This window comes from Labeo rohita, chromosome 13 (genome assembly GCF_022985175.1).
Source record: "Labeo rohita strain BAU-BD-2019 chromosome 13, IGBB_LRoh.1.0, whole genome shotgun sequence".
NCBI classification, from domain to species: domain Eukaryota; kingdom Metazoa; phylum Chordata; class Actinopteri; order Cypriniformes; family Cyprinidae; genus Labeo; species Labeo rohita.
This window is the reverse complement of record NC_066881.1, coordinates 26,413,920-26,436,876: the sequence shown is the minus strand read 5'-3', so window position 1 is coordinate 26,436,876 and position 22,957 is coordinate 26,413,920. Positions and strand designations below refer to the sequence as shown.

The window sequence follows — 22,957 nt, the reverse complement described above, 5'->3', positions numbered from 1 at the left end:
AACACTGGTTAGGGAGCACTTCTCCTTTGCTGAGATAATCCATCCACCTCACAGGTGTGGCATATCAAGATGCTGATTAGACAGCATGATAATTGCACAAGTGTGCCTTAGGCTGGCCACAATAAAAAAACACTCTAAAATGTGCAGTTTTATCACACAGCACAATAGAGCATGCAGTTGGCATGCTGACTGCAGGAATGTGCAACAAAGCTGTTGCCCGTGAATTGAATGTTCATTCCTGTACCATAACCCATCTTCAAAGGCGTTTCAGAGAATTTGGCAGTACATCTAACCGGCTTCACAACCGCAGATCACATGTAACCACACCAGCCCAGGACCTCCACATCCAGCATCTTCACCTCCAAGGTCGTTTGAGACCAGCCACCCAGACAGCTGCTGCAACAATTGGTTTGCATAACCAAAGAATTTCTGCACAAACTGTCAGAAACCGCCTCAGGGAAGCTCATCTGCATGCCTGTCGTCTTCATCGGGGTCTTGACCTGACTGCAGCTCGTCATTGTAACCGACTTGAGTGGGCAAATGATCACATTCAATGGCATCTGGCACTTTGGAGAGGTGTTCTCTTCACTGATGAATACCAGTTTTCACTGTACAGGGCAGATGGCAGACAGCGTGTATGGCGTTATGTGGGTGAGCGGTTTGCTGATGTCAACAGCCCATGGTGGTGGTGGTGTTATGGTATGGGCAGGCATATGTTGTGGACAACAACCACAGGTGCATTTTATTGATGCCATTTTGAATGCACAGAGATACCGTGACAAGATTCTGAGGCCCATTGTTTTGCCATTCATCCACGACCATCACCTCATGTTGCAGCATGATAATACGCAGCCCCATGTTGCAAGGATCTGTACACAATTCCTGAAACCTGAAAACATCCCAGTTCTTGCATGGCCAGCATACTCACCGGACATGTCACCCACGGAGCATGTTTGGAATGCTCTGGATCAGCATATATGACAGCATTTTCCAGTTCCTGCCAATATCCAGGAACTTCGCACAGCCATTGAAGAGGAGTGGACCAACATTCCACAGGCCACAATCAACAACCTGATCAACTCTATGTGAAGGAGATGTGTTGCACTGCGTGAGGCAAATGGTGGTCGCCCCAGAAACTGACTGGTTTTCGAACCCTGTGTTGCGTTTATAATTTTGGTCAGTGTAAATATATTTCTACTATTGAAAATATCTGGAAAACATTCATTTATTCATTTAAAAGCAAATTAAATGTTTATTTCTAATGTTTTTTAAAGAAGTCTTTTCTGCTCATCAAGGCTGTTTATTTGTTTAAAATACAGAAAAAAACTCTAGTATTGTAAAATATTATTGCAATTAATATATATTTTTATTTATTTGTTAGTTTGTTTAAAACCTGTAATATTTTTTCAGGATTCTTTGATGAATAAAATGTTAAAAAGAACAGCGTTTATTTAAAACAAAAATCTTTCTAATCATTCGCTTACAGTGAGGCTAGATCAACATCAGCAGAATGTGAGTCTACATTTGCAGATGGCCTTCAGGACCAGTTATGCTCTTATTTAAATGAATCCGGGATTTTTAAAGGTGCACTTAATATTTTTTGTTTATCTGTGCTGAGTCGTCTTCACCCCACTGGTCTTGGACATATTTTTGCTTTTATCATTTTAGCCTTTTCCCTGCCTCATATTATAACTTTCCTAAAATGGACATTTCATCAAGAATAATGTTCTGTCTGCATTATGTATATACTGTTTAGAGGTATTTTGTCTAGATGTTTATCCTGGGTAAATCGCCTTGAGCACTGTCTGCAAGCACTATATGAAGATAACATGTTGTTTTTAGTAACAGCATGACATGGTCATGTGATCTCAAAACATGGGCAATCCAGTGTATGTTAAAAATGAAAGACCACAGGATTGTTGTTGCTGTTGTTTCAAAGCCATAAACCCTCAAATAGGATTTGCTATTTGTTAATCATAAATATAAAGGCAGCAAAATACTTTCATGTACACCTCTATTTAAGTGTTGAGTTTTTTTTATACTCACTAAAACTGCATTTCTTTAATCAAAAACAGTAATATTGTTCAATATTTTAACAAATTAAAAATAACTGTTTTCTATTTTACCATTTTTTAAAGAGCATTTTATTCCTGTGATGAATTTTCTGCATCATTACTCCAGTCTTCAGTGTCACATGATTCTTCAGAAATCATTCTAATATGGTGATTTGGTGTGCAAATCACAGGTTCCAAAAAAAATATTAAGCAGCACAACTGTTTTCAACATCTGTAATAAATCAACATATTAGAATGATTTTTGAAGAATTGTTTAACACTGAATACCACAGTGATGGCTAATGAAAATTCAGCACTGCGTCACAGAAATAAATTATATTTCAAAGTAAATTAAAGACTGTTATTTTAAATTGCGATAATATTACTTTTGTGCTGTATTTTTTATCAAATAAATGGAACTTTGATGAGCATAAGAAACAAAAAATCTTACCGATCTCAAACTTTTGAACAGCAGTGTACTTTTTTTTTGCATTTTAACTAAGTAAAATATTTTGTGATTTATTAATGTCACTAAAATTGTTTTGTTATTGTTAATTTTTGCATGTTTTTACAGAATTAATTTTTATTTATTTTAATTTTTATTAAGATTTGAAAACCCCTGACTTGACTTGAATCTTAATCTTATACAACATCATTTTACTCGTATCTAAAATCAAGTGCTATTCCATTCTGTATGTATAGAATGTTTTCACTTTCCAAAAGAACAAAAAAATGCATTTTTACTTAGTCTTGCACCGCAAGATCAGTTCATGTTGGTCTATCTGACAGGGATGCTCTAGAGTTCAGGCCAGTGATGTATGACTTCCATCACTTCTGCTCTGTCTTCTCATTTGTTTTCTCCTCTGCTTTTTTGACACTCTCACCCCCCCAAATGCCCCTTCCCAATTTATGCTTTCTACGCAAACTCCACCGAAGGTAATGATGCAGTACGGGTACATTTCATTGGTGTACTAATGATCTCTCTGTTTCCTCTCTGCCCCCCCCCCATTTTGGTTCCTTGTGTGCAGCGATGCAGAGAACTGGTTCTGCGCGTGTCCTTCGCTCTACTCCGGTAAGCTGTGCCAGTTCACCGCCTGCGAGCGAAACCCGTGCGCGCGTGGCGCCACCTGCGTTCCCCAGACGCGGCTCGAAGCGGCGTGCCTTTGCCCCTACGGGAGGCAGGGTCTCCTCTGCGATGAGGGTAGGTCCCATCAAAACGGTGATTTACACCAGTATCCATGGAGACACAATGAAACCGGCATGGCCAGAGGGCGTTTCGTTTGATATTTGTAGCGTTCCGAGGTTTGTTTTCCTCCATCTCCTGTGAGCACCTCCGTCTTTGAGGTTAGACCCATAGGTGGTAGATTGAAATGTATTCCCAGCAGTTTCGTTTAACTGATGCAAGCCGTTGAAATACGGCTCCAATTAGAGAAGCTAAGTGCTCTACGCTCGCTACAAACTCACTAAAGAGTTACCGAACTCAGAACGTTTTGAGGATAACTGCCAGTCTGCGTTGTATCGCTTTCTCGATTCCACTGACCTTTGGAGGCGTCTAAAGGTAATAGAGTGCGCATCCAAATATAATGAGCACACCAAGTGCTTTAAATTAGGCGACTCTGAAAGTTAATTCATCAAAGCGTAGTCACAGAATGTACTCGCTGCAGTTGGGTTTGTTTTATTGTCTGGAATAACAAAGCTGCGAAGACATACTACAGCGCCGCGTAACTAATGTACTTCTCTTCTCGACTCTACCTCGCAGTGTTAAGTCAGCTAAAGTCAGATATCTGCTTACACAGATAGCTCTTCATCTTCTCGACTGCGCTTGGAGGGGAAAGAACCGCTGCTATTTTGCTGTAATCTAATTGGGTGGCGTGGTTTGAAGACCGCTTGGCACAGCGCGCCGGGCAGGGCTAGCAGACGTCGCTCTGTCAGACAGCAAAGAGCCCGATGCCAAATAGAGTGTTCTAATCTCCCAGTGTCACACCGAGTGGGACTGACATTTGAATTTAAAGGCCGATAACAGCAGATAACATCAATCAGTATTGATTAGTAGCCAAGGCCTCGCAGCCTCTGGGCAGTCACTCAACTTTAGATGTGCTGGACTTCTTCAAATGAGCCTGGACTAATGGAATTATAGGAAGGGTGTTTGGAGTCTGTTTGATGCATTGATTTACTGTTGAATTTAGAAACATTTTTAGTAATGTAATATTATAGATTAGTCAGAAAGTAAGATTCAAAGAGCATGATCTTATTTATTTTTTTTTTTTAAGTTGCCAGGCAGCATGGCAAATGTGATTTGTGTTAGCATCCAAAGTTACTGATTCAGTTAACTTTTTACAAAAAAGCATTACACTTAACTAATTCATTATCTGACTAAATGCTTCTACAGCATTTGTTAATCTTAATGTTAATTTCAGCATTTACTAATGCATTATTGAAATTGCAAGTTGTGTTTGTTAACATTAGTTAATGCACTGTGAACTAACATGAACAAACAATAAATGACTGTATTTTTAACTAACATTAACAAAGATTAATGAATAGTTTAATGTATTGTTCATTCTTAGTTCATGTTAGTTAATACATCAACTAATGTTAACAAAACATTTGTTTTCATTTCAGTACAAGAACTATAATTACAAAACTTAAATTTCTAAAACTTCGAAATTATGCTTAAATTAACTTTCAAGAAAAAGTAATGTATGGGTGTTGTGCACTAGTGTTTTATTAGTAGTATCTGAATACAATGATAGCATTTGTTAACATTTTGAATTCGTGTTTATTTTTATACTTTATTTTTAGTTTAGTTTTGTAATTTTATTATTTGTTAATTTTTATTAGAAAAATACTTAAAAAAAAAAAACTTATCATAACTTAAATTAATTTTCAAGAAATTTAATGTATTCGACAAATGGGTGTCATGCACCAGTGTTTTATTATTGTTATCTGAATACAAGTGATAGCAGTTAGTAACATTTTGAATTAGTGTTTATTTTTAATTTTTAATTGTTAGTTTAGTTTTGTCATTTTATTAATTGTTCATTTTTATTATTTTTTTATTATTTTTTTTTTTATTTAGCTTTAATTTGGTTGCATTTTAGTACAAGTACTAAAATTACTAAATCGTAAATTCTTAAAACTTAATAAAAACTAAATTATTTTCGGTTAGTTGTCATTGCTACATTTTTTTAAAAAGATCTAATGTTTGTCATTTATTTTATTTCAGCTTTATTTCAACTACCGATAACTAGTTTTAGTTTTAGTTTAACAACAACACTGTCATGCTTGTTTTTTATTTTTATTTTGCCATAAATTTGAGTACTAAAGTGACTAAAATTAAAACTTATTTCAGTTAGTTGCCAAGGCAAAATTTCTTTTGTTGTTGTTTTTGTTGTTTTTTTGGTAACACTTTACAATAAGTTGTCATTTGTTAACATTAATGTATTAACTAACATGAACAAACAATGAACAATACATTTATTACACTATTTATTATAATATTATTATAATTAATTAAAAAATACAGTTGTTCATTGTTAGTTCTTTAATTCACAGTGCATTAACTAATTGATTTTAATAATGCATTAGTAAATGCTGTAGAAGTATTGTTCATTCTTAGTTCATGCTAACTAATGTAGTTGACTAATGTTAACTAATGAACCTTATTGTAAAATGTTATCTTTTTAATGTCTGAATTTAAATTTCTTTGAATTTAAGTTTCTAATATTTATATTTTTCAGCTTTATTTCAATTACCAATAATATTTTTAATAGTTTTAGTTGACCTGACCAACTTAAAATCTAGTTCTTTGCGTAATTGCAGCTTTATTATCAAATTAGCTTTTTTATTCAGAATCCACAGGCAGACAGATAGATTGATCTTTCGATTGATCACAGGAACTTCTGCTGCTGAAAGCAGCTTGAGGCGGCTGTAGAGGACAGACTGTGTTCTCTGACGCACCGTTAACATCACACTCACCTAAAATAGACCCATAACATAATAGCACATCTGTCCAAAACCGCCTTACTGCCTTAACACACACATCATGTGACTTCCTGTATTTTCACCAGCCTCTACGTCAAAAGATTAAAGAATCATCTTGTGGGAACTGTATAGGATCAAACGGATTTTGAAAGGAGTTGCTCACATGTGCATATCTTTATTTTATGTCTTTTATTTATTCCATTTTTGTGTGCGCATGTGTGTGAGTGGTAAGAGAAGAAAATCAAGAAAAGCAAAATATCTCCCGGTCCAGCTGCTTGATGTCTATTGAATTTCACCACAGCAAAATCCTTACACACAAATGGTTTTTGACTAGAACGAATGGAAATAAATGGGTGATGTGTCACCTGTAACTGCCAGTGAGTTGGAGGTTTTGTTTTCTTGTTCCTTTATTCACCTCCAGCAACAGCAGCAAAAAAACACAGCAGACAGAACAGTCCTGTGCTCTGCAGAGCCTTTGCATAAAAAGTTAAACCTTGGTTATTTGAGGTCGTACTTCATCCTATCATTTGGGACACTGACAGATATTTTTAGTTATGAGAAGAATTTTTAAAAAAATAAAGTGTGGTTTATTCATGTATCAGTAGTGAGGAATAAATGAGGGAAAGCTGGAATTTTTCTGATTACCTCTTAAGGCTAGTATCAGAAGTCCCTTCTGACTTTGGAAATGAGCTCAAATCACATCCTTACACAGGACCGCAGTTTATCTTAGGATGGTAATTGGCGTTCTCAAAAGGTACCCAGTACGTCCGATTAATAAATGGCCGGTTTATTAATGAATTTCACTTGGAGCAAGAAACGTAACTCAGCATATGCAGCGTATCTCAGAGTCATTACATGACACTGTGAGTTAAGAAATACAGCTGGCCCCATCAACCCATCCGTGCTAAAAACGCATTCTACTCCTTCATTAGCCACTGTGCAAATAAACCGTGACAAGGTAATATATGTGCAATTTCAAAAGGCATCAATAATTCAAGGGGAGAGCAGAGGGAAGAACTTCAATGCTGTTCCCAGAGAAATCCTCCGGAGAGGTTTTGCAGACTGCACAGTTCATAAAGACAAAATGAGGGGTGGAGAAAACTCTTTAGGTAGCGCATTTTTTTTACTGGAGAAGAAGTGTAAATGCTTAATGTACCCAAGCTGAAATGTTTCTGAGCAATGCTTGATAGACCAGCTGATTGAATGTTGAAATTTAGGAAGATTTTCCACCTCTGAAATACGTTGTTCAAAGTAACAGCCATTTCACAAATTCTGACTGATTTCTGCAGATTTCGCTGTTACGACCATTCCCAGAGTAAAATGGCACGAAATTGCAATAATAATCATTAGCAGCAGCCTTTTTTGCCACAGGAAATAATAATGCATAGAATTTGATAAGCGCTATAAATAGTGCAATATCGCCATCTTGTGGCTGTTTCTCATACAGCTGCTGGAAACTCACCTCAATAAATAACGTTTTGAAGTTGTTGTTGTTTTTATTTTTTTAAAGTTATTACAATACATTTTTTCATGTATAATTATAGTAAATGTAGCTGGAAATAAACCTGCAACCCTTACAATAGGTTACCATTAACCATTGTAATATTTTTATTATTATTATTAATAATAATAATAATAATATAGACACATGTTTATATTATTTGCATATTTATGTATTTACAGTTGAGGTCAGACGTTTATATACACCTTACAGAATCTGCAAAATCTTTCCAAAATGAGAAGGATCATACAAAATGCATATTGTTTTTTATTTAGTACTCACCTGAATAAGATATTTCACATAAAATACATTTACATATAGTCCACAAGAGGAAATAATAGCTGAATTTATAAAAAAAAAAAAAAATTCTTTAGAAAAATCCTTCAGGTCCCACAAATTCTGTGGTTTTTCAGCATTTTTGTGTATTTAAACCTTTCCAATAATGAATGTATGATTTTGAGATCCATCTTTTCCCACTTAGAACAACTGAGAGACTCATATGCAACTATAACAGAAGGTTCAAATGCTCACTGATGCTCCAGAAGGAAAAATGATGCATTAAGAGCCGGGCGTGTAAACTTTTGAAAAGAATGAAGATGTGTACATTTTTCTTATTTTCCCTAAATGTCATATTTTTTTCATTTAGTACTGCCATTCAAATTCCAAAAGTTTTCACCCCCCTCCCAATGGAAAAATGTATCTCAGAATCATACAGTTATTGTTGGAAAGGGTTCAAATACACAAAAATGTTGAAAAACCAAGGAATTGGGGACACCTGAAGGATTTTTTGAAGAACAGCAGGCAGTTTAACTTGAGGACAAACAAGGGACTCGTGAACAACTATTACTAAACAAAAAAAAACAGCTGTGGATCATTCAGGTAACAACACAGTATTAAGAATCAAGTGTATGTAAACTTTTAAACAAGGTCATTTTTATAAATTCAACTATTATTTTCTCTTGTGGACTATATGTAAACCTCTTGTATGTGATATATCTTACTCAGGTCAGTACTAAATAAAAAACGTCATCATGCATTTTGTATGATCCTTCTTATTTTGGTCAAATAATTAACATTTTGCAAATTCTGCAAGGTATATGTAAAGTTTTGACCTCAACTATTTTTATTTATTTATTTATTTATTTTTGTGCTATTTCTTTGCAGCTGTCAACATCACACGGCCCAGGTTTAGTGGACTTGATGAATTTGGATACTCATCCTATGTGGCTTATCCTTCTATTCCCAGTATGGGTCATTTTTATGAATTCCACCTGAAGCTCACCTTTGCCAATAATGTCTCCGCTTTGAGAAACAACCTCATTCTCTTTTCTGGGCAAAAGGGACAAGGTGAGTCGAAATGGGAATATTGTCTTATTCCTTTATGTTTGTGACTCCATCTTTCTTTATTTACTTTGATCTCAGCGCATCCCTCAGTGCTTATAATACAATGCCGTATATACTGGTGTATAAAAAAAAAAAGCTGGATTCATAGCAGTTTGGCTGTAAACGTTTTCCCAGCACCAGCTGAGGTCATGTTAAAGGAAGTGAGGTTCAGAAATAGTATCACTCAACTAGGAGATATTAATGGAGCAGCTGCTGTAAAATGTGCTGTAAGTGTAAGTCCAGGACCCAACAGCAGAGACAATTTATCTGTGCACACAACGGGGCGATGATTTTTATTATCTGCCATAAGGGAAAGATCTGTTATATATGAGGTCTTCAAAGAATCTCAGATAATAGAGGAGAACTCTTGACTATAGAATTCAAAATAGGCTGTAAAAATAAATATTTTGTTATATAATGAATGCAAGAAATGCAGTCTTGTTTACCAACAAAAATATTTAAACATCTTTAAATGATATATAAGTATTAATAATAATCATTTAATAACAAATAGTGTGTAATAATGTATAATAATTTATTTTTTAAAGTTCTAAATTACTTGAGAACATATACCCTTGTTCAAAGGTTTTTTTTTAAAGAAGTCTCTTTCAAAAATATCAAAAATACAGGGAAATAAGTAATATTGTGAAATATTATTGCAATTAAAATAACAGTTTTCTGTTTTAATATATTTAAAAGTATAATTTATTTTTGTGATGCAAAGCTGAATTTTCATCAGTGTCACATGATCCTTCAGAAATCATTCTAATATGCTGATATATTACCAATGTTGGAAATAGTTGTGCTGCTTAGTATTATTATTATTATTATTATTATTATTTAGGATTCTTTAAAGAATCTTTTCTAACAGTACAAGTCCTTACTATCACTTTTTATCATTTTAACACATCCTTGCTGAATAAAAATATTAATTTTATTCAAAGAAAAAAAAAGAAAGAAAAAATTTACTGACCCCAAATTTTGAACAGTAGTGTATATTGCTAAAGATTTCAATTTTAAATAAATGCTGTCAAATAATTAGTTAAAAATATATATATATATATATTAAGCAGCACAACTTTAATAACATTAATAATAAATCAGCATATTAGAATGATTTCTGAAGGATCATGTGACACTGAAGACTGGAGTAATGATTCTGAAAATTCAGCTTTGCATCACAGAAATAAATTCTGTTTTAAAGTTTATTAAAATAGAAAAACACTATTTTAAATTGCAATAATATTTCACAATATTACAGTTTTTTTCTGTATTTTAATCAGATATAATTAAAATAAAAGTATAAAAGTATTAATTTTATTCAAATTTTGAACAGCAGTGTATATTGCTAAAGATTTCTATTTTAAATAAATGCTGTCAAATAATGAGTTAAAATAAAAATAAAAAAAATTGTTTTTTCTGTATTTTAATCAGATAGACACAGCCTTGATGAGCAGAAAAGACTTCTCTGAAAAAACATTAAAACATCTTACTGATCCCAAACTTTAGTACAGCAGTGTATATTACAGAGATTTTAGTAGTTTTGAGAGAATACTGTACATTAACTTTTGAAGAAATATCAAATATCTTATGAAGTACTTTTAATATGTGTAATTGTTCTTCTAAAACAAATGTATTCTTTTAAGGATATTGGTACTAGAAAACAACACAAAAATACAGATTTTTACATTTTTACATATGTAGAAATTTCTATTTATAACAAAAAGCAGCAAATCAACTTACTGTTGAAAATGGCATTAAGAAGAGCAGCTGTCGTTTTGAGAGACGCGGCATCTCGGTCAAATTTCCTCGTGCCTCGATTTCCTCCGCAACCGTCGGCAATTTATTTTAAGGTCAGTTTCAGTGGCTGCTAACTGACACGTCACTGCTACGAACATGTTTAATCAAAAGACAGGCAGCTGAATAAAAGCGTAAGGGGGGTATGAATCTTCTTCAGTTCAGCGAGTGTCTCTCGGGATTATAGTTTAGGATGATTCATCGAGGGAAAGAGAGAAGAGGACAGCGCTGTGAATAATGAAGCAATTGTCAAGGGAGCCGTGCAGCACAGTGGAGGACAAAATCAAAAAGAAGGAATCAGAGAGGATGAGAAGGCAACTATTCACCTGATAATTGGCCAGATAAATTGGAGCGTTAGATCCATCAGCTCAAAAGAAAAATAAATTACATTTTATAGATGGCCGGGTTGACCTGAACCACCAGTGAAAATGCTTCAATTTAACATACTTTTCTAATTTATTACTTTCTTGCATAGTAATTGAATGATTAGGGACCACATTAAAATTAGTGATTCATTTCCAGGTTTAAACAGAAAAATAACCCAGATTTCTGGTGTGTTCTCAGACTTTTGGCCTCCACAGCATGTGTTAATTGGATTCTGTGTGTTGTTGTTTTTATGAAGGCATCAGCGGAGACGACTTCTTCGCATTGGGGGTGCGGAACGGCAGGATTGTTCATAAGTATAATCTCGGCTCGGGTTTGGCAACAATTACCAGCGAGCGTCTGAATCTGAGGATCAACATTCACACAGTGCACTTTGGAAGATATCTGAAAAACGGATGGCTGAAGGTATGTTTCATATACGCAGGAATATAAAACACTATTACATAATAGTTATAAGGAGCTAAGGTGGGTCTGACCTACTCAATGCTAATACAATTTTATTTTTAGATAAACTGCCATTTAAAAGTTTAGGGTAGGTTTTTTTTTGTTTGTTTTAAGAAGTTTTTTATTCAGCAAAGATACATTAAATTGATCAAAAGTGTAAGTAAAAACTTGTTTATGGTGTTTACAACTATAATTTATAGTGGTACAATTTTTTTTTTAAATAAATAAATGATTATAAAAAATAAAAATAGTAGATATCTTGTTTTATAAAGATTATAAAAAAAATTGGGGCTTTTGTAAAGAAAAAAAAACAATAATTTAAACATCTTTAAATGCTAACGATTTAATATCTGAAAGTAATGAGTTATGTTGAAATAACGAGTGATGGAGAAATAACTTAAGTCATAAAATGGACTAAATATATCGAAATAACAAGTTATGTTGAATTTATAGGATATATTATGTTGAAATAACAAGTTTTTTTTTTCCACCATAAGTTTTCTTTTTCCCCCACTATGCGGTTCAGGGCTTCTATACTAAATAATTAATAATGCCTTTTTAATAATAAATAATTCTATAATTGTCATTATTATAGAGACATTTAAAGCAATAAATGTTGCTTACCAGTAAAATTGTTTTAAAAATTATAAATTACTTAAAGTGTATTATAGAGATATTAAAATAGAGAATGCTGAGAATCTTAGAGAATGCTGTAATATTTTTTTTATATATATTGTTACAAAAATCTGATGGAAATATACACTGCAGTTCAAAAATGAGTAAGATTTTTCATGTTTTTAAAGTCATGTTTCTAAGTCTTTTCTGTTCATCAAGGCTGCATTTATTTGATAAAATACACAGAAAAAACATTTTCTATTTTAATATATTTTAAAATATAATTTATTCCTGTTATGCAAAGCTGAATTTTCAGCATCAATACTCCAGCCTTCAGTGTCAAATCCTTCAGAAATATGCAGATTTATTATCAGTGTTGGAAACAGTTATGCTTTTTCAGGATACTTTCATGAATAAAACATTAAAAAGAACAGCATTTACTTAAAATATTAATTTTTTGTAACAGTATGCACTACCATTCAAAACAATAAATGTTTTCTTTCTTTGAAATTGCAATAACATTTAATTATATATATATATATACATATATATATATATATATATATATTATTTTTTTTATTTTTTTTAATCAAATATCATAATAACAGACTTCTTAAAAAAAGAAAACAATTAAAACATTAAAAATCTTACTGGTAAATTACTGGTACCAAACATTTTAACGGCACTGAATATCTTGAAAACCTTAAGAATTGCTTATGTAACTACTGTAACGATGCATTTTAAACTGTAAACCTTATCTATAAATTTTAATTCTGAAATAAATAAATATATTGTTGCGAAGTTTGTTCTTTTGTTTTTGTTTTTTTGTTTTTTTTTGGTTTTTTACTTGAAAATGACATGAAAATACGCTTTAAACACTGTTTGCTGTCATGCATTCAAGATGTAAGTACTATTATAAAAAAAATTGCCATTCGTTTTAAATGTAAACATGTTTTTATATTTGTCTTGTCTCTAAGAATGTTGGCCAAAAAGAAGAAGGAAAAAAGAAATGTCAAGAGATGGAAATTCAAAGTTTTTTTTTTTGTTCTGAGTCACTGATTTTGACTCTAAGCTCTTTCTGACCAGCTGACGTTGGTTTGTTCTTTCCTGAACAGGTTGATGGGCAGAAGAGGAGGATGGCTACATCCCCTGGACCACTGGTGGGCTTGAACACATTTAGTCAACTCTATTTGGGTGGATATGAAGAATACACCCCTGAGCTATTGCCTGCGGGCTCCCGATTCCAGAACAGCTTTCAAGGTAGTGTTTTTTTCCTGTTTTTCATAATGGTCTTGTTTGATGTCTTGATTCAGATTGTCAGTTCATGATGAAATCGTTCTTTCTGACTTGGATCATCTGTGTAGTGATGTGTAGAGAGATTGAGGTGTGTGAACTGATCTTCTGGGTATTTTACCAACATCTGTAGCTCTGATGGGACCCTTAACCTTGTGTGTAATATGTGTGCAATCATCCATCACAAAGCTTTATTAAAACAGACTTTTTAATGTCAGCAAAATAAGGTGTTTCCAGGTCGATGGTATCATTATGAGGAAATTGCTTGTAAAATGTAACAACTATCGATCTGTCAAAAGTTTAGACACTTCTACTTTATGTTCTGTGTCTAAACTTTTAAATGGTAGTGTTTTTTTTTTGTTTTTTTTATCTTTAAAGGGGTAGTTCACCTAAAAATGAAAATTACCCAATGATTTACTCATCCTCAAGCCATCTTAGGTGTATATGACTTTCTTCTTTCAGACAAATACAATTGGAGTTATATTAAAAAATGTCATGGCTCTTATAAGCTTTATAATGGCAGTGGAGGTTGAAATTTTGAAACAAAATAAAGTGCATCCATCCATTATAAAAAGTGCTCCATATGGCTATGGGGGGTTAATAAAGGCCTTCTGAAGTATTTATTATTCAAAAATGTATAAACCGGAATCTCTGTTTCCGCTAACGGTCGCATAGTGTTAATTTTGTCAGCTATTTTTAAGTTTAGTCTTAGTCTTGTGTTAAATGTCCTTGTTAGTTTTTAATCATATTTAGTCAATCTTACCCTATTTTATTTTAGTCAAGTTTTAGTCGGCTAAAAGTCTCAGCATTTTAGTCTAGTTTTAGTCAAAGAAAATCAAAAGTATTTTAGTCTACTTTTAGTCAATTAAATCTTCATCCCATTTTCGTCATGATGTATAATGATTAAGCTGTTTTTTTTTGTTTTGTTTTTTTTTGCTGATAATTATAATCTTAATAATTGTTTTTATTATAACAGTGAAATTCCTAATAGTAATTCCATTAATTCCAAATTGCAATAGCCTATGTTTCTCTATTGAAACAGGGTTCCCGCGGGGAAATTTAGTTGTATCAAATTTAAGGTCATAAAAAGTACAAGAAAGAAAATTGTACAAGAAAGTCTTAATTATGATTAAGAGTTCTTAAATTTTAGGCACGGGAAGACCAGAATATGCATGCATTAACAGCTCATACAATTTATAGCACTTGCTATTCATACTGTATGCAGTTGTTTAAATGTATACACTTAATTATTGTCCTAACCAACTCCTAACCCTAAACTTACCCCTGGGTAACCCTCTTGAAATATTTAACCTAATTTATTTTAATATATTCTATACTGCAGTTCATTAGCTGCTGCGCTTCATGTCTGATGTGTGACCCACTTAAGTGCAGTAAACAGTAAAACAACTGCCGTACAGATTTTTGTGTTTATTAGTACTTTAATAAATTGAAAATACTTTGAATACAAATACTAATTTACAACATCCAGCAGCACAATGAACTGTTTTGGACAGCTAAATAGGCTAAACGGAGATTGCTGACACCCCTTCGAACATTCAAGTTTATGCCAGCTTTTACATTAAAAATGTAAAAGATGGAAAGATAAAAAAAAATGAATAGTTTCCATGGATCTAATCTTTGCATCTGTTTGATGTTTCTTTGTTGGAATGGAATTGCTAGATGGCACTGTCCCAAAAAATAGGGTCCTAGAAATGTGGTCCTAGAACTGCAGCCTCCGGTATTGCAGGAACATAATATTGGGGTTGTTTTTGATCAGACCAAAGCGAAAAGCGACCCATGTTTTTACCCTGCAAACATGCAGAGCTGTAAATGTGAACTGGTGGATCATTATAATATAATTCATCATTATAATCTAAACACTAACGTGTATTTGAATGTTTTTTTTTAATTAATATAATCTTTTATTGCTAATAATTGTTTAAATTAATATAAGTAATATTTTTGACTCATCTGTTTTCTTAAAAATTGGTACTTTAAAGAAAAGCGTATCATTTTATAAAAACGTTTTGTTTTTGTGAAAAATCTGAACTGTAAATACAGTAGTTTACAGTCATTTTACTAGTTATTAGTTTAATATTTAACCATAGACATTGCCCTACCCTGCTCATATGGTATTGATTTTATTTGTGCAGGTCTTAAAAAAGGTCTTGAAGTCTTAAATTTGAGCTTAAAAATCCTGCAGCAACCCTGTAAGACATCAGCGGTTGAGTAAGTGCATTTATTCAGCAACCACAATCGCAAACAATATAGTCCAGATCTCATGACAGAAGACAGACTGGCTGAGTGACACTTTCATTTAGATTGCTAAACTCAACAAAGTTTGTTTGTTGGTGTTTTTGGATCATTGGCGGTGGTGCTTCTGCAGTGAAGAACAAGCTTGTATGCATGGTTGCCAGATTGCAAAAAATAAGCAAAGCATCAGGTAGAAAATGTATCCTTGTAACAGAGAAGCTCTGATTCAAGGATTTAAACTCTTAATATTTGGCAACCATGCCGCGCACATGAAAGCTCGCATAGTAGAGGCATGTACAGCAGTCCGCAATAATATTTTGTCCCTTTTTTTGATAAAAATAAAAAGACATTTTGGTGTTTTTATTTTTTTATACGTTTTAGTCTCATCTTTATCGTCAATGAAACTGCATGCTGATATGGTTATTATTTATTGAACTTACTGTTGTCTTCGTCTCGTTTTATTCATGGGGAAAAAAACTTTGTTAACTAACATTTTTAATCATAGTTTTCATTAACAAAATTAACATTACTGTCACACACTCATGAGAGAGTGACACAAACACACAAACACACTGATTTGCTTCAGAAGGCCTTTATTAACCCTTCAGAGCTGTGTGGAGTACTTTTTATGATGGATGGATGCACTTTTTTGGGGTTCGAAATCTCAACACCCATTTACTGCCATTATAATGCTTGGAAGAGCCAGAATATTTTTTTTAATATAACTCCGATTGTACTCATCTAAAAGGAAAAAAGTCATACACATCTACCATGGCTTGAGGGAGAGGTAAGTTTCATGTTTTGGTGAACTATCCCTTTAATCTCTGTCGTCTTATTACACAGCATTTCATAACAGCTGTGAATCACAGTGAGGAGAGTAGAATGGAGTGGATCTTCTGTCTCAGGCTCTGGATGCTTTACAGTCAATAGGCCTCATTCATGAAACACGAGCAGAACAAATTTTGTGTAAATCCTTCATAAATCTGTTTTCACATAAATTGTAGCATTTTCTGCAGAGTTGAGACATTCTGTTCTAGAACACCGTCTTTCTGTGATTTAAAAAATGTTTTTAATTGGCCATTAACTGCAGCCTCATTGAAATTCTATGCCGTGATCTTAAGCACAACATCTTGAAAACATATTTGAACTAATGATGAGTGGATCAAGATTCCTCCCAAACACTGCATGTCTTGTTATTTAGTTGCCTTTGTTGTAGAATTGCTTTATTGTCTATTACCTCATAACAATTTCAACTTAGTTTACATAAGTTCACTTACAGCGAAAGTCTACTGGGCAAATAAAATACAGTTTCGCAACTGCTATCGTGGGGCATCTTCACCCTCAAATTACATTGTTGAAGCTACTTGATTATGATTTTAAATGGTTATTGACTGGCTATTTAATTATCCTCTAAATTTAATACCCATGTATGAATATATGAACTGATCTCATGGATCTCAAGGCCTCAAGTTTATTGATATTCGTAACACTCATCTGTATCTGCCACTTACTGGATATTTAATTTTTTTCTCTCTCTCTTTCCTTCTCCCTGATGGCTTTTTTCTGAAAATAGTCACACATTTTGTCAACATGTTTTTTTTTTTTGTTTTTTTGTTTTTTTTTTTGTCATTCGGAATTAGATGATATTATTATTATGATATGTGACACTGGAACACAAAACCAGTCAGAAGGGTTTTTTTTTTTTTTTTTTTTTTTTAATTGAGATGTATACATGATCTGAAAGCTGAATAAATAAGCTTTCAATTGATGGTTTGTTATGATAAGACAGTATTTGGCCAAGATACAACTATTTAAAAATCTGGAATCTGAGGGTGCAAAAAATATTGAGAAATCACCTTTAAAGTTGTTTAAATGAAGTTCTTAGCAATGCATATTATTAATCAAAAATTAAGTTTTGATGGATTTACAAAATTTCTTAATGGAACATGATCTTTACTTAATATCCTAATGATTTTTGGCATAAAATCAGTATTGCTAAAGACGTTTCCCCTTTTTCTGAATGTTACATTTACTAGAATTTAAGAAAATAGCATCTGGGGCATGCTGGGATGTTCATTGAATTTTTTTTTTTTTTTTTTATGTATTTGAAAGAAGTCTATTCTTTTAAAACTGATTTGATCAAATATCTGCTTTTTTGGTCAAAAATAGAGTAAAAACTAATATTGTGAAACATTATTACAATTCAAACTATTTTAATATATTTTAAATTGTAATTTATTCCATTTATTTAATCAGAAATACAGTGAAAACAGTTGTGTAATATGATTACAATTAAAATAACTATTTTATTATATTAAAAAATCATATCAGTGTTGAAAAAAGTTGTGCTGCTTAATAGTTTTGTGGAAACATTAATTTTTTCAGAGTTCTTTCAAAAGTTCAAAAGAGCAGAATTGCTGAATTGAAATATAATAATTTCTTTTGATCCCAAATTTTTTATTTTCTTTGCTTTGTTTTTTTTTGTTTTGTTTTGTTTTTCTCCTTGTAGGAGCTTTAAAGCTCCTGGTTGCCATGAACGTGGGGGTGAGTAAATAATGACTATAATAATGATTTTTTCCCCCTCTCTGTCTGACTTTAAAGGTTGCATTTTTGATTTGCTGTTTCGAACGAGACGAGATGGAAAGTTTCATCCTCCAGGAGGGCCAGAGGGCAGGCCAGTGTCAGGACGCAATGTGGGGCAGTGTGGTGTTAACCCGTGCAGCTTGGTCATCTGCCAGAATGGAGGCACCTGTGTGGACTCTGGATCCTCCGTTTAGTAAGATTTCCACTTCAGAACAAGCACCTGTTTGTGTGTGGGAATGACTGACAAACATTATTAATCATTTGTATTTGGCCTTCCCCTCCAGCTGTCAGTGTGTGTTTGGATGGAAAGGTGCTCTTTGCTCGGAGAAAGTGTCATTCTGTGATGCTGAGCACATCCCACCGCCCAACTGCGCTCGCGGCGCCACCTGTGTGCCGCTTCCTGATGGATACACATGCCAGTGCCCCTTAGGCTCTGCTGGACTCTTCTGCCAGCAAGGTTAGACCACAGTCAATCCCACCTCCAGGGAACCACTGGTGGTCCGCAGAAGGGATCAGACAAACATAGTGTAAAAATGAAAATAAAAATAATAAAATAATAGGTTAAAATTTGACAAATTGTGCATTTTACTGTTTTATTCTGCTTTGTAAAGACTGGAGATTAATAATATAATATAATATAATATAATATAATATAATATAAATATAATAACTGTGGGTAGAAGAAATACACTCCAGTTAAAATATAATATAATATAATATAATATAATATAATATAATATAATATAATATAATATAATATAATATAATAATATAATATAATGATTGCACTGTATTTTGTATAATCGTTTTTATTCTTAACTGTTTTAATACACTTTAAATCATTTTTTAAATTATTTTAAATGTTCTTAAATTGCTTGTTTTTATTGTTGTGATTATTTTTATGATTATTTTAATTCCTTTTATGTACAGCACTTTGAATTACCATTGTGTATGAAATGTGCTATATAAATAAACTTGCCTTGCCTATAATATAGTATAATACAATATAATATAATATAATTTAGTACTATAATATAATACAGTAACTGTGGGTAGAAAAAAATACACCCGTTTTAATATATAATATAATATTATATAATATAATATAATACAATAACTGTGGGTAGAAAAAATATACTCTAGTTATAATATAATATAATGATTGCACTGTATTTTATGTATAAACGTTTTTATTCTTAACTGTTTTAATTCATTTTAAATCCATTTTTAAATCATTTTAAATGTTCTTAAATTCCTTGTTTTTATTGTTGTAATTATTTTTATGATTATTTTAATTCCTTTTATGTACAGCATTTTGAATTACCATTGTGTATGAAATGTGCTATATAAATAAACTTGCCTTGCCTATAATATAATATAATTTAGTACTATAATATAGTAACTGTGGGTAGAAAAAATACACCTGTTTAAATATATAATATAATATAATATAATAACTGTGGGTAGAAAAAATACACTCCAGTTAAAATAAAATAATATAATATAATATAATATAATATAATATAATATAATATAATATAATATAATATAATAATATATGAAATAATATGACACATTAACTAATTCTTTAAGATGTCATTTATTCCTGTAATTTCCTGAAATGACAAAAATATATTTTACTGTTTTTTTTCTGGATTTTTTTGGTGAATAGAACAGAAGTCATTTGTTTGAATACTGTCACTTTTGATCAATTTAATGTGTTCTTGCTAAATAAAAGCAAAAATAACATCTTACTGACTCCAAACTTGTGAACAATTGTGTGTATATATGTAATTAAACGAAACTGCGCTTTCAGCTTTCCCTTTATTTCTTTTCCAGCTGTATCTATCAGTGATCCTTTCTTCAGTGGGAATCAGTCGTCTTGGATGTCATTTCCTCCCATCAACATAAGGCACAGAACTCATCTGCAACTGCAGTTTCAAACTCTTTCACCGGAGGGCATCCTGTTTTACACTGCACGCTACTTGAGCAGTCGGTTGGGTAAGACGGCTTTGTGACTCTTAGGTCACATTATGCAAAATAAAACTATTCAAGTGTGTCTTTAATTTATATTCATATCTTGAAGATATGTACATATAAAAAAAGGAAAAAGAAATTAAGTTGCTTGTAGGAGTTTATAATTTTCTGAACAAAATGCTATGAATTAACATTTATTCTTTATCCATTTAAGGTGATTTCCTCAGCATATCCCTGTCAGCTGGATTTGTGCAGCTCCGCTATAATCTGGGAAATGAAACTATCATATTACAATCTCCAAAAAGTGTAGACGTGACTGGCATGAGATGGCACACAGTGAAGGCTGGTAGAGAAGGCAGCCGCGGCTTCCTGATTCTAGACGATGAAGCCGTGACCAGGAACTCTTCAGAGGGCACGACCACTCTAGATGTCAGCACAAATATTTTCATTGGTGGCGTGTCTTTGCTAAACGCAGTGCCCCCGGGTGTGACGGAGAAGGAGCCAGTCGGTTTCACCGGTGGCATTCGAGAGGTCATAGTCAACGGGCAGGACCTTGAGCTTACCGAGACGGGAGCAATCGATGGAGTCAATGTTGGGGACTGGGACGGGACAGCATGTGGATATAAGGTTTGCTTGAATGGTGGCTACTGCCATCCGGCAGGTCGTTCTTCGTTCAGGTGTATTTGCCCCTCATTGTGGACCGGTTCACGATGCCAACAGTCGGTTCACTGTGTCAACAATCTTTGTCAACACGATTCTGTCTGTGTCCATAACATAACATCTGCTTCATATTCATGCATGTGTTCTTTAGGATGGATTGGGACTTATTGTGAGCAAGAAGTTAAGTTAAGGACTTTAAGGTTTACCGGAAACTCTTATTTGAAATACAAGGATCCGAAGTACAACTCTAGGAATTTGATGTTCACTGAGTTGTCACTGAATTTTTCTAGTTCAGCAGGGGACGGTTTGATCTTTTGGATGGGGAAAGCAGAGAGTGAAGACAATGACCATCTAGCGGTTGGGCTGCAAGACGGTTATCTGAAGTTTTCAGTCAATCTTGGTGAGAGAACCGCCCTTCCTCTTGTGTATCAAAACACTTTCTGCTGTGATCACTGGAATTACTTGTCGATTACTCACAATCGAACTCTCATCCAGGTCTATGTGAATGAGGAAAGGGTCATTTTTGAAGACATTGACCCCTTTGAACGGTATGTAGCGCTAAATTATGGAGGGGTGATTTATTTTGGAGGTTTTGAGTTGAATAGAGATGTGGCGTCAGTTACATCTGGTGTGTTTACTAAAGGGTTTGATGGGAGCATTAAAGATGTTTTCTTGTATCAGGACATCAGAGCGCTGGAGTTTCTACAAACCAGTGAAGGTTTTAATGTCTATCAAGGTAAAGAGTAGAAAAAATGATTTAATTTTAGGTATTCACAGTATTGTCAGTGAGTCTTTTCATAAATACATGCTCAGTAGCACATTGCTCTTTTTCAAGAGGTGAAATCTGTCGTTTATCACTGGTATGGTAAAATTATGCTGCAAGGTGGTGGGAATGATCCTGCAGCAATAATGTGATTTTGTTCAAAATTATTGTTTAAAAAAATAAAGAAACTTGTATTAACTCTCTGGCTAATGGTCGATACACTTCCATTTCCCATAATGATCAAATGTATCCACCGTAGTTTTTCCCGTAAGAGTGGGAGCAGCCATTTGCACATTTTATGGGTCTGACTTTTGGTCTCATCTGTGTCCAGCTATTTTTAGGTGTACAAAAAAGCTTGTCTTACTGCTTGATATTGCTTTAAAACAGCACTATTATTGCCTGTGAGAAATTAAAGTAGCTTTTAAGTTGCTAACACGTTTCTGTGCAGGTTTCTGTGTGTGTGTCACTACTGTATGTGTGTGCGTTTGTAAGGGAAAGACAGCGGGAGAAAGAGAGTATGTGCTTTCCGTACATAATAAAACGTAATTTAATAGAAGCCCATTTCCGCCACTGAGTAAAAAAAGGTAATTACAACTTTTTATCTGACAATTCTGACATTTTTTTTTCTTGCAATTGCGAGTTTACATCTCGTAATTCAGACTGATACAAACTCGCAATTCGTACTTTTTTTTCTGAGAATTATAATATAAACACGCAATTGAGAAATGAAGTCAGAATTGTGATATAAACTGCAAATTGAGAGTTATAAAGTCAGAATTGCAAGATACAAACTCACAATTCTAACTTTTTTCTCAGAACTGAGTTTATATCTTGCAGTTGTGACTTCTCAGAATTGCTAGTTTAAATCTCAATAGTGACTTTTTTCTCATAATTGCGAGTTTATATCTCAAAATTGTCACTTTTTTTCCAGAATTGCGAGTTTATATCACAATTGTGACTTTTTTTTTCTTAGAATTGCGAGTTTATATCTTGCAATTGACGTTTTTCTCAGAATTGCTAGTTTATAACACAATTCTGACTTAATAACACAATTGTGAGTTAAGTCAAAATTGTGAGATATAAACTTGCAATTCTGAGAACACATCAGCCCTTTTTCCCCTCAAAATTTGACCTTAGAACTCACAGCTCTGAGAATTGTGATACAAACTTGTAATTGCAAGAAAAAACGTGAGAATTTTGAGTTTTTATATTGTGCAATTCTGACTTTATTTCTTGTAATTGTTTATATCATGCAATAGGTTGTTT

At 33.2% G+C, this 22,957-nt stretch overlaps 1 protein-coding gene across 1 annotated transcript in view; it reads left to right on the top strand.

Annotated features, from left to right (window-relative positions):
- The window catches only part of eys (eyes shut homolog), a 254,763-nt gene extending 232,736 nt beyond the window's left edge, over positions 1 to 22,027 (top strand). Inside the window, 8 exon segments of the mRNA XM_051126527.1 lie at positions 3,083 to 3,255; positions 8,704 to 8,886; positions 11,342 to 11,508; positions 13,278 to 13,422; positions 18,310 to 18,484; positions 18,576 to 18,748; positions 20,131 to 20,292; positions 20,483 to 22,027. Of these exon segments, the coding sequence (XP_050982484.1) occupies positions 3,083 to 3,255; positions 8,704 to 8,886; positions 11,342 to 11,508; positions 13,278 to 13,422; positions 18,310 to 18,484; positions 18,576 to 18,748; positions 20,131 to 20,292; positions 20,483 to 21,675 (2,371 nt within the window). The 3' untranslated portion in view covers positions 21,676 to 22,027.
- Positions 22,028 to 22,957: the final 930 nt, after the last annotated feature.